We start from the raw sequence: 15,798 nt of genomic DNA, 5'->3' as shown, positions 1-15,798 counted from the left end.
AAAGAGCCCAGAAGGAAAACAGAGCCTGTGGAATATCCAGGCAGCTTCCTTCCTGTGTTTCTCTTTTGAAATAAAGCTCATCACGAATGTAGACTTTTCTCATTTTCCTTCCAGTATTTTTGTTTCACTGACAGTGAATTTCCAGCCCTGTGGTGATCTCACTTAAACTAATAAGTGAAGTTATTTTTAACCAACTAGATGCTGATGAAATAAGTTGCCTCCACTTGTGTTCTCTGGCTTTGCTTCTCTTGGTGGCTTGTCTGTGGGGTCAACTGCATGGGGTCTGGAGTCTCCTCTTGCCTTCTCCCTGTGGCACCCCCAAGGCTCCATGTCAAGTATGCTTCTGTTCCTCCTTGGGCCTGACTGCGCTTCCCACCAGCCCACCTCACCTGAGTGCCACTTCCCCTGCATACTTTACTGTTGCCTGTATTTCCCTAAAAACGGAAAAGGAATTATTCCCTTCTTTGTGTCATCAACTAGAGAGCCGGATGCTCACCTTTTTGAGAGCAAAAAGACTTGTGGGTGCTTGAGAGAGGGAGAGAGGAAGGACCCATGACCACCCTCAAGGAATTGATGATGATATATATGAATAAGTGAAAAATGAATGTGTTCCCATGACACAAAGGAAGGAGGGTAATTAGGGAGATTCCTGAGGTGGGGGCCGTTGAGGTAGAATTGAAAGGAGTCTATTTTGAAGGGATAACAGTTAGGGAAGGGAAGAGAAGACATTGCAGACAGAGAGAACAGGTGGGGCAACAGCTTGAAGCATAGGTCCCAGTGGTTCCAGGGAGACTAGCTCTGGGAGAGCCATTGTACTAGTGCTTCAGGGAGTGAATTGGGTTCAGTACACCCCTGGGGGCCCAAGTAGCAGCAGGGCAGGACTGAGGTCCCCACAGCAGGTAAGCAGTGATGCCCCCTCCTCTGCCACGCACATCTCCAGACCTAGACAGCATCAGGTCTTGCTTTCCCAAGACTGAGGTCTTCCATTCCAAAAACTTAGGCTAGAACAGTCCTGATGCCAGTTCCCAGGGATGGTAGGTGTCTGGGCAGCCAGAGAAATTGTGCCAGTGGGTTCTTAACCCCTGGGGTAGATAACTGTGATCTTTGTGACCTGGGGCTATAGGCACCAGCAATCTGACAGACTTCTCTGCTTCCTTGCTACTCAGAAGAGCTGCAGCTGCACTCAGAACCCATTGGCGCATGTAGGGAGACTGTGCCTATATGCATTGTGAGGAGGAGCCCAAAGTCTTGCCTCACAGACACACACGTGAGCTCCCAGAGCTGAGCACTCCAGTGGCAACTTTGCACTAGGGGTTCTTGGAGGCACTTAACTGTGCACTGTTCCACAGCAGCCTCTAGACCAGTCAGAGTCACTTAGTGACCATCTGTCATTAGCTCTCCCAGAGTGTCCTGGAGAAAGTTCTGGAGAAAGAGAACCTAGAGCAAGGTGTACTCCAAGGGGAGCAAAGGCTACATGAACACTTATAGGATATCATCAGAAGGGTTTATAATACGTCTCTCAATCCTCCAGCAGCTTGTACAGGCCTACACAGTGACAAACCACCTAAGCCATAGTTAGCAGTGATTCGAATGCAGGTCTTTCTTACTCCAAAGCCCAGGTTTTCTGTTCTGTCACCCAGTATACACAGGAACTAGCAACTTCTTTGGCCTTCCACAGGGGCAGATGCTGCCCAGGCAGCCAGCATGGCATTGAGGAGCAGCAGTGGGTGGGCAGCCCTCCTCCTGGAACCAGATCTCTGTCTAATGTTTGGTTGGGGTCTCTGATTTCCAGTTGCACTTCTGTTTATGCTTGAAAAGGATGAATAATGTAGATTCCCTGCCCTTCATGTCTCATCTTTCATTAGTGAGGAAGAGCGGAGAGAAACTTCGGGGCAGGGCGAGGATCCTGTGTGCCCAAGGGAACATGCAGGGCTACCGGGTTGGCTCAGGGGAGGTGGGCCTGGGCTGCCCCTCAGTGCAGCCAGGATCCCATTGACTGTGATGGAGAGTTTTGACTCAAGTACATTCCCTCCTTGGGAACCTGTAATCAAAGCCACCAGGATTTCTGATTCACATGCAATGTGGTTGCAGAGCTGCTTTCTTCTTTCTCCTGGGCACCTCCCTTTGTGCATCAAGGCCTGCCCTGCCTTGGTTTACTCAATAGTAAGATCATTTAAAGGCCTGCCTTCCCAGATGTGGGGACTCAAATCCACACACCTAGCTCTCCAAGTGTGACTTTTGGGTAACTCATCAACTTACACACATTTGGACTTTTCCTCTTAACACTTCCCTTCAATAAGGCACACATGAGCATTCCCCTCTGTTGGTAGAGGCTAAGAGTTTCAGGTGTACTTTACAGGTAAAAATGTTTCGGTTTTTAAATTTTAAAAAATACTTTAAAAATTATTTTTAAGTAATATCTATACCTGATGTGGGGCTTAAACTTACAGCCCCAAGATAGAGAGTTGTACACTCCACAGACCGAGCCAGCCTGGCGCTTGTAGAAAAAAGTGTTTAATGGAAGGAGCAGCACTCATGCATGACTTTACACTTAGGAGGGCCTGGTTTGACACAGCTGTGCCAAGGAGGGGGTGGGTAGCTGGGGGGCCACACAGGCCTTGGAGCAGAGTCAGAACTGCCTGAACTACCTCTTATACCCAAATTGTGAATGTGATCGCCTTGCAGCAGTGGAAAGTGCTGATCTAGGGGAAGAGATGTTTTCACTATCTACTTTCAACACTACTGTACTGAGTGATCTATCACAAGAGAGAGAGAGGAGGAAGGAAGGGGAAAAGTAGGTGGGAGAGGGAGAAGGGAAGGAAGAAATAGCAGATAGAATGGAGTGAGACCTCTGACATGGAAAATCTTCCAATACATATTACACAGGTCTCAGAATATGTATAGTGTGACCTAATCTATGTTGTTAAAAATATATATATATACTTTGTGCAGGAAAGCACTTAGTGTGTTTGAGGAACAGTGTACCTATATTGTTCAAGTGACAGAGGTCAGGGCTAGAGAGGTGGGGAAAAGAGCTGGCTATGCAAGGGTAAGAACATTGGGCTGAGTTTTAAGGGGAAATGGGAAACCATTGCAAGGTTTTCAGCTGGGAGCAAAAATTTCTGAAGATCGTTTTGGCTGCTAGTATGCAGTCCAACAGGAGATCGGGAACCTTCAAACTGTACAAAGTGCTCTGAGCCCTCTGTTTATGACAAGAAAGTTAATTGAGCACAAAGCTAAACCATTTTGTATTCAAGGGAGACAGCACATTGAGCATGGTGGTGCACAGTGGTTAGACTGTACCCAGATCCCTGGGTTCAAATCTTGGCTCAATCATTTAACTGCCTTGGGAATAATATAAGAACTCATGACATAGAGATGTCAAGAGGACAGAATAGGCCAAGCAAGTACATCACTTATCCCAGGGCCTGGCACAGAGTAAAACCTAGCAAGTACAAGCCGTGACTGTCTTGTAGCTAGCTGCACACAAACTCTAACAGTACAGTGTGATAGTGCATGGTTTCTTCACCTTGATGTCACACTATTTCCAATAAAGGAACCCATAATTTCTTTTGGAAACACTGAGCAAAATTTAATATGCATATGCCATATAGCCAAGCAATTCCATGCTGAGCTATTGACCCAAGAGAAACATGACCACACAGAAAATGAGTATACAAATATGCCTAGCAGCTTTATCATAAAAGCCAAAAACCGGAAGCAACCCAAATGTCCATCAACTGGGGAATGGATAAAAAAATTATGGTGTATCCATATCATGGGTTATTAGTTGGCGATGAAAAGAATGAAATATTAGGACAGGTAAAACATGGATGACTAACATTAAGCTAACCTAAAAAGCCAAACATAAAATGTTATATACTATATTATTCCATTTGAATGAAATTCTAGAAAAGGCAAAACTACCAGTGAAAGAATATAGAACAGTGGTTGCTTGGTTTGGGGTTTCAGAGGGTGTCCAAGGCCAGGAGTAAGGAGGAAATGTTTGGGAGAGCTATCCTATACCTTAATTGTGGTGGTGCTTACACAGTTGTATACATTTACCAAAAATTATTAAGCTGTACACTTAGAATTGCCAAGTTTTATTTTATTTTTTTTAAAGATTTTATTTATTCATGAGAGACACACAGAGGCAGAGACACAGGCAGAGGAAGAAGCAGGCTTCCCGCGGGGGGCCTTGATCCCAGGATCCCGGGCTCACACCCTAAGCCAAAGGCAGACACTCAACCACTGAGCTACCCAGGTGCCCATTGGCAAGTTTTATTTATGTAAATAATACTTAATAAAACAAAAAAGAGAACAAGAAAAAATACTGAATAGCTTTAGAATTCCAAAATTCTTTCTTCCAGAGCGTCCTGCATATAGTATCTCACTTAATTCTCAAAGCAGTACTGTAGGGAGGGTATTATTCTATTTATTCAGGTGATGCAACTGAAGAACAGAGAGATTTGGCCATTGTCTTTGGTCACACAGCTCCTAGGAGGTGGATACAGGAGCTCTTACCCAAGCATACTCCTATCCCTGTTCTTCCAAGCTCCTCTGTGCAGCAGGTCCCAAGAGCCAGTCTAGCCTGATACATCCATCTCCACCATTTAGCCTGAGGTTGCAACTCTAATCAGGACTTGGCATATGCCTCCAAATTTTGACCTCAGGAAGAGAATATTAAGAGCTAACACCCATTTAACACCCACTGTGTTACCTGAGTTCACTCTAACATAACAACCCCGCAGGAAGTACTATTGTTATTCTTATTTTATTTTTTATAAATTTATTTTTTATTGGTGTTCAATTTGCCAGCATATAGAATAACACCCAGTGCTCATCCCGTCAAGTGCCCACCTCAGTGCCCATCACCCAGTCACCCCTACCCCCCGCCCACCTCCCCTTCCACCACCCCTAGTTCGTTTCCCAGAGTTAGGAGTCTTTCATGTTCTGTCTCCCTTTCTGATATTTCCCACATATTCTTTGGCGGTTAGGGGTTCCCCATTCCTATATGAGCGGGTTTCCAGTAAGGGTGTGCTCAGTGGCTTGACTAAGGTGGGGGAGTGCCTTGAGCAATAAGCAGGTCATGTGGGGGTGATACAGGAGGTGGCTGGTGCAGAACAAAATGGAGTTAGTCCTGCTCTGCTTGTCCAGGGGTAGGGGGTTTTTGTTAAATTCCTTGGGTCCCACAGCAATAAAGAGCATGAGTGGGGGGAGAGGCAGATGGAACAGGAGAGGCAGACTCCCTGCTGAGCAGGGAGCCTGATGTGGGGCTTGATCCCAGGATCCCAGGATCATAATCTGAGCTGAAGGGAGATGCTTGACTGAGCCACCCAGTCACCCCTGGAACTCATTTTTATTTATGTCCCCAGTAAGTTCCAGGCATGTAGTGGAACTAGGCAAGACATGAGGTCATTTAATTCTGTTAAAAACCATAGGAAATGGGTGTCACTAGGTCCATGTGCATTTTTAATATATACTCTAATTATAAACATGAATAGGTGGTCACTGTCATAGAAAGTCTAAAGAAAATTCACATCATTTATAATCAGTCTACCCTGAGATAAGTACTTAAGCATCAGCCCTGGTTACCCTGAATTTTTATTTAGTTCACCAAATTGGGATTTTCTGGACAATATATAGGTCTGTGTTTGTTTGTTTTTCACTCATTAATATACATCTTCCCATGACACTGCATATGCCCCAAAGGATGACTTTTTAGTGGCTGTTATGACAATGCATTATATGAACACACCATAAATTAGACATTTTCCTTTCATTAGACATTTTGGTAGTTCTCTGGTTTTCATTTCAGTATTATTTATTATACCATGATTGAACATCCTCATACATCAGTTTCTCTGCCCATCTTTAATTATTTCAGGCTCTTTTTATAGTTATAATTTATTGAGAACTGTGTGTCAGAAATTGCACTAAGACCTTGTCTGCTAAGACCTTGTGCCACATCAGACATGGTCAACTGCCTACACAACAACAGTCTCCTCCCCCTTCCTTCAACAGAACCATCCCCCAGCCACGAGCCTGTTGCTAGAATTTACCAGCACACCACTGGTCAGCTGGGGGAATAAGCAAGCAGGAAAGAATGACCAAGAAACACAAAAAATGTCAACATGTCAGAAGAGAGGGAATTACTTTAAGCTGTCAGAGCAAATGAAACAGTTTGAAACTGTTTAGAAAATAATTCATATTCTCATTGAGCAGCTCCTCCATATCCCTTTAGGTACCATCCCATCTTTCTCCTCTCCTTCATGGCCCTAAATTCCTCTATGTTCATCGTCTTCATGATCTCACTTCCCATCACTCTGCCCACTGCTTCCTGGCTTCTGTCCTATCACGGAAGTGACACCGTTCTCACCAAGGGTACTGGTAGCTTCCCTGTGGATGACTGCAGAGGCTGCGTCTCAGCCTGCATTTTGCTTGCTCTTTCTGCAGCCTTAAGTACCTGACCATGCCTTGCTCCTTGAAGCATGTTTTCCCTTGACTTCCTTTGGGTTTTCTTTGTATCTGTCTGGCTGAGTGGTAACCCTGGTAAACTCTTCATTCTCTGCTCACCTCCTGGGTTCTCACCTGGGCCTCATCTCTACTTACTCAACATTTCAGTAGCTTCAATTCTCATCTAAATGCTCATTAATCCCAGATCATTCTCTTAAGCCTAGACCTCTCCACTAAGCCCCAGATTCCATACATGCAACTGCTTATGGGTGCTTCTCTTAGAACTTCAAACTCCACTGGTCCTGCCCTGTGCTCATCCCCCTTATCCTGCTTACCACCCCGCCCCCCACACACACACTCACCCCATCCTCTCCTTTACTCTCAGAACTTTTCAGTGGTAAATTCTGCAAAAACTTTCCTTCTCAGCGTCTCCCAGATCCATCTGGGTCTTGCCATCTGTGCCTCACTTCAGTTCCTGCCCTACTCTCCTGGATATCTCAAATGGCCTCCTGACTGGCTCTTCAGTTTCCAGGATATTTCCTCAATCCGTTCTCTACCCTGCAGCAGTGCTCCTTGTAAGGTGCCAAGGGGATTGTGTTATTTCCTGTTTTTAATTGTACCCCCTTCTCCACTGGACAAATTCCAGACTTCCTGGTTCACAAAGGCCTTCCATAAACTCATCCCTGCCTGCCTACCTTGTACTTTATACTTCAGTTTTACTAACTTCTTGCCATTCCTCAACTCAGGAGGAATGATATCAAACATATTTGATATCAAAACACATTTTAAAGCTATAATAAATAAAATCATTTGGCACTGTAGAGAAACACAAATAGATAAACATGTCAATATGAAAGGCTGGAAGCACCAAAACAGACCCAGTGTGCCTAAGTATAAGTCTGTAGTGAGGTGGTGAGACTTCCAGTCAGTGGGAGAAGGTTGGGTAGATTGATAGTACTGTGATTGGTTAGGAATTTGGGAAGCTAAGCAATTCACTCTTGTACTGATATATGGAAATCTCTTGTAGATTGATAAGGTAAAGACCGTAATAGAGAAATACTTTTAAGAAATACAATGGTCAATAAATATTCAACTCTTTTTACCAATTCAAAGATATGCATGTTAGTATAAGAAATCACTTTTTGGTTCATAAAATTGTCAAAGTTTACAAAGATGGTAGTCCCCGGTGTACTGAGAAGAAATGGGCAAGTTTATATACCACTGAAGGGTATAGACTGTTAAAACACTCATATTCAACTTGGCACAACCTATCAGAAGCTTCAAAAATACATATGCCCTTTCACCCATCAATTCTATTTTGAGTATTTTATTCTAAGGAAATTATCATAGGTAAGTACAAAAGTATGTTACTAAGGTGTTCATTACTTAGTAAGGGAAATTGGAAACAATGTTAATATCTAATAGGAGAGTCCATATGGTTAAGTCCATACAAATGGAATAATATATAGTCATTTACAAGTAAATTCAAGTAATACAAATATTTGGGGTGCCTGGGTGGTGGCTTAGTCGGTTAAATGTCTAACTCTTGATTTCAGCTCAGGTCATGATCTTAGGGCTGTGAAATGGAGCTCTGTGTCGGCTCTGTGCTGGGCACGGAGCCTGATTAAGATTCTCGCTCTTCCTTTCTAAAAACAACAACAATAAATAGTACAAATATTTGTTGATGGGGAAAAATATCATAATATTATGTTAAATTAAAAGCTACAAAAGAAAACAGTTATATCATCACGTGGCAAAATACCATGTGTGCGCAAAACTGAAAACAAAACCCATATTAACAATGGTTATCATTGGTGAAATTCAAGGAGAATTTTTATTTTTCCTGTGGTATTCTTTTCCCTGTGAGTTTTTCAAGTTTTCTGGCTTATGTAAGAAATACCTATATGGATAATTTTAAAACTTTAACCATGAAAATTTCCAAACAACCACAAAAGTAGCAAGAATAGTATCACAAATCCTTTTCTGGCTGCCACACAGCTTCAAGGTCAATATTTTGCCAATTTGACTTTATCTATTTTCTCCAGTGTTTTTCCCCACTGAGATTTTTTTCTATTGAGATATTTTAAAGCAAATGCTGGATATCACAAATCTCATTTTATTCTAGAACATTTAAAAATTATTTTCTACCAGGGGAAACTCAGGAACTGATATCACATAGATTCCATGTGACAGTAATTGATTTAAATGTATCGATTGATATAGAATTTAACTGCATATAAACTTGCCCACACACTTGCAGTACTCCCCGCTTAGAAAGTCTGCAAGTTAGAAACCACTCCCCTAAGGCACCGGTCCTTGTCAAATTCAGTTCCCCTTGGGAGAGGTTGTGAATAATTTTTACTCATTTATACTTCATGCTGAATAAGTTGCAGTTTTTCTGAAGGGGAGATATTGTTTAAATTAACTTATTTTGTGGAGTATGATTTATACCAACAAAATGCACAGACCTTATGATTGATAAGTTTTGACAAATGTCTACACCTGTGTAATCAACACCAAGTCAAGATACAGAACATTTCCTTCACCCCATAAAGTTCCCTGGAGCCTATTTCCAAAGATTCACTGCCCCTCCTTATTCCAGCAGAGCCAAAGCAATCTCTGTTCTGATTCCCATCACCATATATCAGTTTTGCCTGTTTTTGAGGGTAGGTTTTTATCTAGAGCACTAGTTCTCCAAGAATGGTCCCTGGACAAGTAGTGTTAACATCACCTGGGAACTTGTTATAAATGCAAATTCTTGGGCCCTAACCATGACCAACTACTGAGTTAGAAACTCAAAAACACAGCAGTCTCTGTGAGAAGGGGTGTGTATGTGTTACAAGCCTTTGGGTAATTCTGATCATGTTCAAGTTTGAGGAACACTGATATGGAAAGCCTGGGAACTAACAATAAAGTTGGACAGAAGAGAGAGGGCAGTGCCAATTGTATATGGGGTGAGTAGGGTTGTAGGGAGCTGGGCAGGTGGACACTAAAGACAGCTTCTTCACATAGCTTAGAAAACACCAAAAGGAAGGAAGCAAGGTCAAGCATTTGTGTCAGGATTTCTGCATCTTGGTTTTGCAAATTGTGAGAGGCTATAAGTTTAAGATTTTTCAAAAGAAAAGCATCAACTTTTATATGAGTTCTAAATCCTGTGGAAACTGGTTATCAGAAGCTGTGGTTGGCAAATGAGTTGTTTATCAATACTATTTTATAGACAAGATCTTTTATAAAATCTCTTTTCTTTGAAGGGAAAATAATAGAAATTGCTCTTTATGTTCAAATGGCTGAAACCCAGCTTTAGGTTCTGAGAAATTCCCAAACCACAGTTCCTAGCTGCAGAATAATTGAGAAGTAGCAGTAAAGGCTGCCCAAATGTAAGTTTCTAAACTTACATCCTATTCTAAAGAGAATAGGATCTAGGTATATAGCCAGCTTTTTTTCAGAGCTCCCTTGTGAGGTTTAAGATGGGAAGGTTAATGAAAGGAATTAATTCAAGTTGGGCCTGGACATAAGTGGTGCTTTTGGCATGCACTTGGTTGTGTTAACACATACAACTGTTGTCCTAGAGTTTCTGAAATCACACCACCTAAGAAGCAGCGTGTTTCCTGTCTTGAACATTTGTGGGAAATTCAGAACTATATGGTCTGTGTACGCAGACTCTCAGGAGTATGATTGTGGTTTTCCCAAGCTAGATTCTAGCCTGTACCATTCTAGAAATTAACTCCGAGGGAGAAGATCCCATGAATCTGGTAGGATGTGAATTTGGCCTGAAGTTCCCCTTTATGCTCTCTGAGAACAGTTACTCTGCTCCTGGATTTTCATTGCAAGGAGTTGGTATTGTGTCCTACAGATAGAGCTGTGTGAGACTGATAGTATTTACTGGTCCTTTGATAGTGAATGTTTGATGAAGAGCCTCCAGTTTCCTAGAATTAGGTCCTGGTAAGAGGACAGAAATTGGGGTGTCCAGCACGAGTCCTAGCCAGCCAAGGAAGATGGAGAGAGAGATGGAGGCCGTTGCCCCTAGGTGCTAGCTGAAACTCAGGCCAGCCTTGCTTGACTGAGGAGTTGGTCCATTCTTTTCAGGATGCCCTGCTCAGACTGAGTGATGATGAGTCTCTGCTCAGCGGGGGGACCCCTGGATTTGTGGCAACTTTCAGATGGCTGCCTGGCCCTACTTGCCCCATAGATGAAACAAACACTTGATCTCCTGGGCAACACAGCCAAGACAGTTTGGGTTAAAATGCAGCACTCTGTGCCAGCATCCTTAAAAGGCAACCACACCATTTTCATTCCAAATCTCTTGTTCTCTTAAAGAACATGCATAGCAATGACTCTTGTTGAGAAAGTGCTACCAAAATTACAAGCTGACAGGCCACTCAGGGTGGCTTAAAACACAAGTTCTGTCTTCTGTCTTCATCTTTTCTTGCTTAAGTGATATGCTTCTTAGGTGATTTGACTGCATACGGACTAAAAGCTTTCCTTTCCAACATAAAACTAGAAGAGGAAATTCAAAATAAAAACTATCTCCTTTATTTAAAAAATAAAATAAAAAGCATCACCACATCACTTTAATGCAGCAATTCCACTTCTAGGAGTTTATCTTAATAAAGTATGTACCAAAATGTACACAGAGCCGTTCATTTTGTAGAATTGTTTATCATAGTGAAACCTTAGAATCAGCAAAATGTCTACGTAATGACTAAATAATGTGCTATGGAATAGCCTTTCAAAAAATGGTACTAGGGATCCCTGTGTGGCGCAGCGGTTTGGCGCCTGCCTTTGGCCCAGGGCGTGATCCTGGAGACCCGGGATCGAATCCCACATCGGGCTCCCGGCATGGAGCCTGCTTCTCCCTCTGCCTGTGTCTCTGCCTCTCTCTCTCTGTGTGACTATCATAAATAAATAAAAATTTTTGTAAAAAATGGTACTAATGTAGAAAAAGCTCTAGAACATTGGGGGGAAACAGACTTCTAGTTTTTAGCCCAGTGTGTAAGGAAAGAAATTAAATCAATAATTAATAACCTTGCCAAACACCAAACCCAGATGAGTTCACTAGAGATTCTACCAAACATTTAAGGAAGAAATTATACCAGTTGTTAAGACAATCTCTTCTAGAAGTTAGAAGCAGAGGGAATACTCCCTAACACATTCTGTGAGGCCAGCATTACCCTCATACCAAAATGAGACAAGTCACTACAAATAAAACTACAGACCAATATCTAATAAATATAAATGTAAAAATCCTCAACAAAACATTAGCAATTTGAAAATAGTAATACATGAAAAAGAATTATACATCAGAACTGAGTGGGATTTAGCCCAGATATTCAAAAATTAATGAATATAACCCATGGCATCAATAGGCTAAAGAAGAAAAAGCATGTGATCATATTGATAGATGCAGAAAAACATTTGAAAAAAAAACAATGTTCGTTCATGATCAAACTTAGCAAACTAGGAACAGAAGACCCCAGAGTTCTTTAACTGTGTAAAGAACATCTACCAGAAAACTGCAGCTAGCGTCGAACTTAATGGTGGGACATTTGAAGCTTTCCCACTAAGATATGTATACTTTAAATGGTATACATTTAGGTCACTACCTGAGAGGATGCAGTAGGGAGGCGCTTCAGGCCACAGCCGGAGTGTCCACTGCCCACCTTGAGGCGCAAGTCTGACCTTTGGCTCAGGCCCTAGCTCTGTGACCATTAACCTCTTCCCCCAGCTAATACCAGTGAGAGTGTTACTCCGCATGCCTGGGCTCTGTGTTAGGGTCAGCCCCACAGAGCTCTGAATCCAAGGGTCTCACATGAACTACACCCCAGGGCTCCTAATCAATGCAGAAGCAGGAAAGCTTGGATTCCCTCCCCCCTCACCTTAGGGGCTCCCTTGCTGACTGAAGTCTTGGGTCTTTCGTAAGCAATTTGCAAGTTTACTATTTATTTATTTATTTATTTAGTCTTAATACAAACCAGTCTACATTCATTCCTAAAAGGCTCATTTCCAGCAAATAAATAAAAATATGTACCAGTAAAAAACATTCTCATAGGAGAACTAGAACTTAACAGGACATCTGGGTGGCTCAGTGGTTGAGCATCTGCCTTCAGCTCCGGTCATGTTCCCGGGTCCTGGAATCGAGTCCCACATCAGGATCCCTACAGGGAGCCTGCTTCTCCCTTTGCCTGTGTCTCTGCCTCCTCTGTGTGACTTTCATGAATGAATAAATAAATAAATAAATAAATAAATAAATAAATAAATAAATAAAAGAACAGGGGCGCTAAAAGGAAACCTGGGCCCCAAAAGTGACTCTTGGGGCCAGCGTGAGGGCATTGACAGAGGTTCCAGGGATTAGGCACAGGCTCTTCTCCATCTTCACATCTAAGCATGGCACTCACCCACAGAGGGAGCCCAAATGTAAACTGCAGACTTGGGGTGATAATGAGGTGTCAATGTAGGTTTGAAGATTGTGACAGAGGTGCCAATGTGGTGTGAAATGTTGCTAATTGGACAGACTGTGCATGTATGGGGACAGGGGATGTATAGGAACTCTCTGTACTTTCTACTCAATTGTGCTATGAACTGCTCTAAAAACTAGGTTTTTTAAAAAGCAGGTATCAGTAATACCTGTGTATGTGGTTTTTAACATAAATAAGATCATGTCATATTCATACCTGTCTATGCCTACCTAACTGTGCATGTATGTTAGTGTCTGTCTATACCTATATCTGTATTTACTTGTATAGACCAAACTGGTAACAGTGTCACTGTCAGAATTGTGGCCGGGGGGGGGGGGGGAAGGGCGAGGCACCTTTTGCTGCACTTTACAATCTGTAGCATTTTAGCTTTTTAAAAAATATGTTTAAAGATTTTATTTATCTATTCATGAAAGAAACAGAGAAAGAGGCAGAGACACAGGCAGAGGGAGAAGCAGGCTTCCTGCGAGGAGCCTGATGCGGGACTCGATCCCAGGACCCGGGATCATGACCTGAGCTGAAGGCAGATGTTCAACCGCTGAACCACCAAGGTGTCCCACATTTAGCTTTTTGACAGAGTACCTGTTCACTTAGGTAAGTAAGACAAAAAGGAGCTTGTTGCTAGGCATATGTTTCTGGGTCTTCCTTTCAAGGAGACATTAGAGGCTAATGTTGCCCGGCAATTTCAAAATACAAAGTTGTAGCACTTTGTAGCACATGTATTCATTCAGCCAGTATCTTTCTGAGTGCCTCCTTTGTGCCGGGCATTTGTCCAGGCTCTGGGGATGCCAGAGTGAAGAGGAAATAGCCCCTGTGATCCCAGCTCAGGGTATAGGCAGGACCCAGGGAGGGGAGAATTGCTTTTAACCTTATTTTCTCCCAGGCTGCAAAAGTTCCTCCATAGTTTGGGAAAGCTCACTGTGACTCCTTTTCCTCAGATAAGCCGTGTGGAGACCCACCTTCGTTCCCACACACCATCCTGCAGGGCCGCACAGGCCTGGAGATGGGAGACGAGCTGCTGTATGTGTGCGCCCCGGGCCAGGTCACGGGCCACCACGAAACCGCCTTCACCCTGCTGTGCAACAGCTGTGGGGAGTGGTACGGCCTGGTGCAGGCCTGCGGGAAAGGTAAGCTGCCCGCCGGGCTCGGCCTGGTGCCCACACACTGTGTGCTGGATGGGTTGGGGTGGGCTCTTCTCCACAGGGATCCCTTTGAAAGAGGCTTTTAGACCTTTCCCCTGAGTTCTGGACCTGGCAACATCTCCACTTGACTTGAGGTTAACTTTCTAAATAAGTTAGAAATCTGATCAAGATGTGGTACCACGAAAAAAATAAAAGATGTGGTACCACGAAATAATGCCTGTGGTAAAAAATGACCCCAGATTGGTAGACAGGGCCAGGAGGACTGGTCATGAACATGGGATGCAATCTGGGCTTCCCTGTATGGTGAATCTTGTCACAGGGCATAACCCTTGCAGGGACCTCACTGGCTTCGCTATGGTATGTGACAGGAGCTTTTGGCTCTGGGGGTGGGGGGTGGGGGTGAGACCAGGCTTGGAAACCAGGGTGTGCCCACAACAACACGGGTAAGTCCTGCTCCCTGGCCCCTGAGGCAAGGAGAAGACTCTAAGACTGCTGTGTGGCCTGGCTCTGCTGACCAGAGCTGCCTGTTGCTGCCCTGATGCCTTGCTCTTGTTCCTGGCCTACAGCTCCTGCCAGTTACGTGAACCTAGATATTTAGTTGAGACTAAAAAGACTCCAGGTGAGCATTGAGCATCAGAAACCTGATCTTCTTCCCCTAGATGTCCTCACTCCATTATTGTCATACCTGGAAGTCACAGGCTTCTTCATCCTACCTCAGCCCAGTCTCTTGGGGATTTTCCCAGTAGCAGAAATCACTGTCCTCAGCCACAGCCTGACCTGGCCTCCCCATTCCTGACGTGGGCTTATGGCTTCATGCCAGACTCTGAATTGTTCCCTGACCTCACAGGGCTGCTCTTACCCCAAGACTCCTTCAGAGACCACTTCCTGACCACCACCCCCGTGATATCTGGGGACCAAGCAGAGGTTGGCTCCATGGAGGGCAATGACTCCAGCACCACAGTGTGAGTGAATTTATTGGACAGTCAGTCCCTGGAACGTCCTGCAGATCCCACAGGGGAACCATGACAAGAGTAGGGTGCTGTCTTGTCTGAGAAACTTATCCATGTCGTCACCTAAGCTGCGGTTTGTTGTCTTCACTGCTATTTACTAAATGTGAATACAGCACCATTTATTTCTCCAACATGCTGGTGGACGTTTGGCTTGTTTTCATTTGGTGGTCATCACAAGCTACACTGCCATGATTGTTCTCATCCAAGTCGTTGAGTTCACATGTGAACATCTTTCTGCTGGTTCCTGGGAGTGGATTCACTGCCTGTGGGGTAGGTGTGTCTTCAGCATGAGCAGATTCTGCTAGAGAGTTTTCTAAAGTGTTCCAACCACTTTACTCTCTTGCCTGAGAGTTCTTGTTGTTCAGCATCCTCACCAGCCTTCGGAATTGGGAGACTCGTACCTTTTTGCCAATCTGGTGACTATCCTTTGTTGACTTAGTTGTAATACTCATTTGTCTGGTTGAGCACTTGCCACATGTTAAACAGGCACTTGCATTTCCTCTGTAAAATGTCTATCCAAGTCTTCTGCCCATTTTTCTAAATGATTCAAGTTATTTACATAATGTAGGATTTCTTTTTACATAAACTTTCATAATATGTTGCAAATATTTTCTCTCATTCTGTGGCTTATCTTTCTCCTCTTGGAGGATCTTTTAATGAATAGGGTTTTTTTTTAATTGTTTATTTCACTACTTCTCAAACTCTCTGTGGACCATT

General features: G+C 43.4%; 1 protein-coding gene across 1 annotated transcript in view; it reads left to right on the top strand.

Annotated features, from left to right (window-relative positions):
- Positions 1 to 15,798, top strand: part of SUSD5 (sushi domain containing 5) — a 51,315-nt gene that overhangs the window by 14,452 nt on the left and 21,065 nt on the right. The window contains exon 4 of the mRNA XM_077866070.1: positions 13,868 to 14,056. Within this exon, the coding sequence (XP_077722196.1) occupies positions 13,868 to 14,056 (189 nt within the window). The remainder of the gene's footprint in view (positions 1 to 13,867; positions 14,057 to 15,798) is intronic.

The sequence above is a fragment of the Canis aureus genome, chromosome 22 (genome assembly GCF_053574225.1).
Source record: "Canis aureus isolate CA01 chromosome 22, VMU_Caureus_v.1.0, whole genome shotgun sequence".
In the NCBI taxonomy this organism is placed as follows: domain Eukaryota; kingdom Metazoa; phylum Chordata; class Mammalia; order Carnivora; family Canidae; genus Canis; species Canis aureus.
Note: the sequence above shows the minus strand (reverse complement) of the source record. Positions and strands in the feature narration are given on the sequence as shown.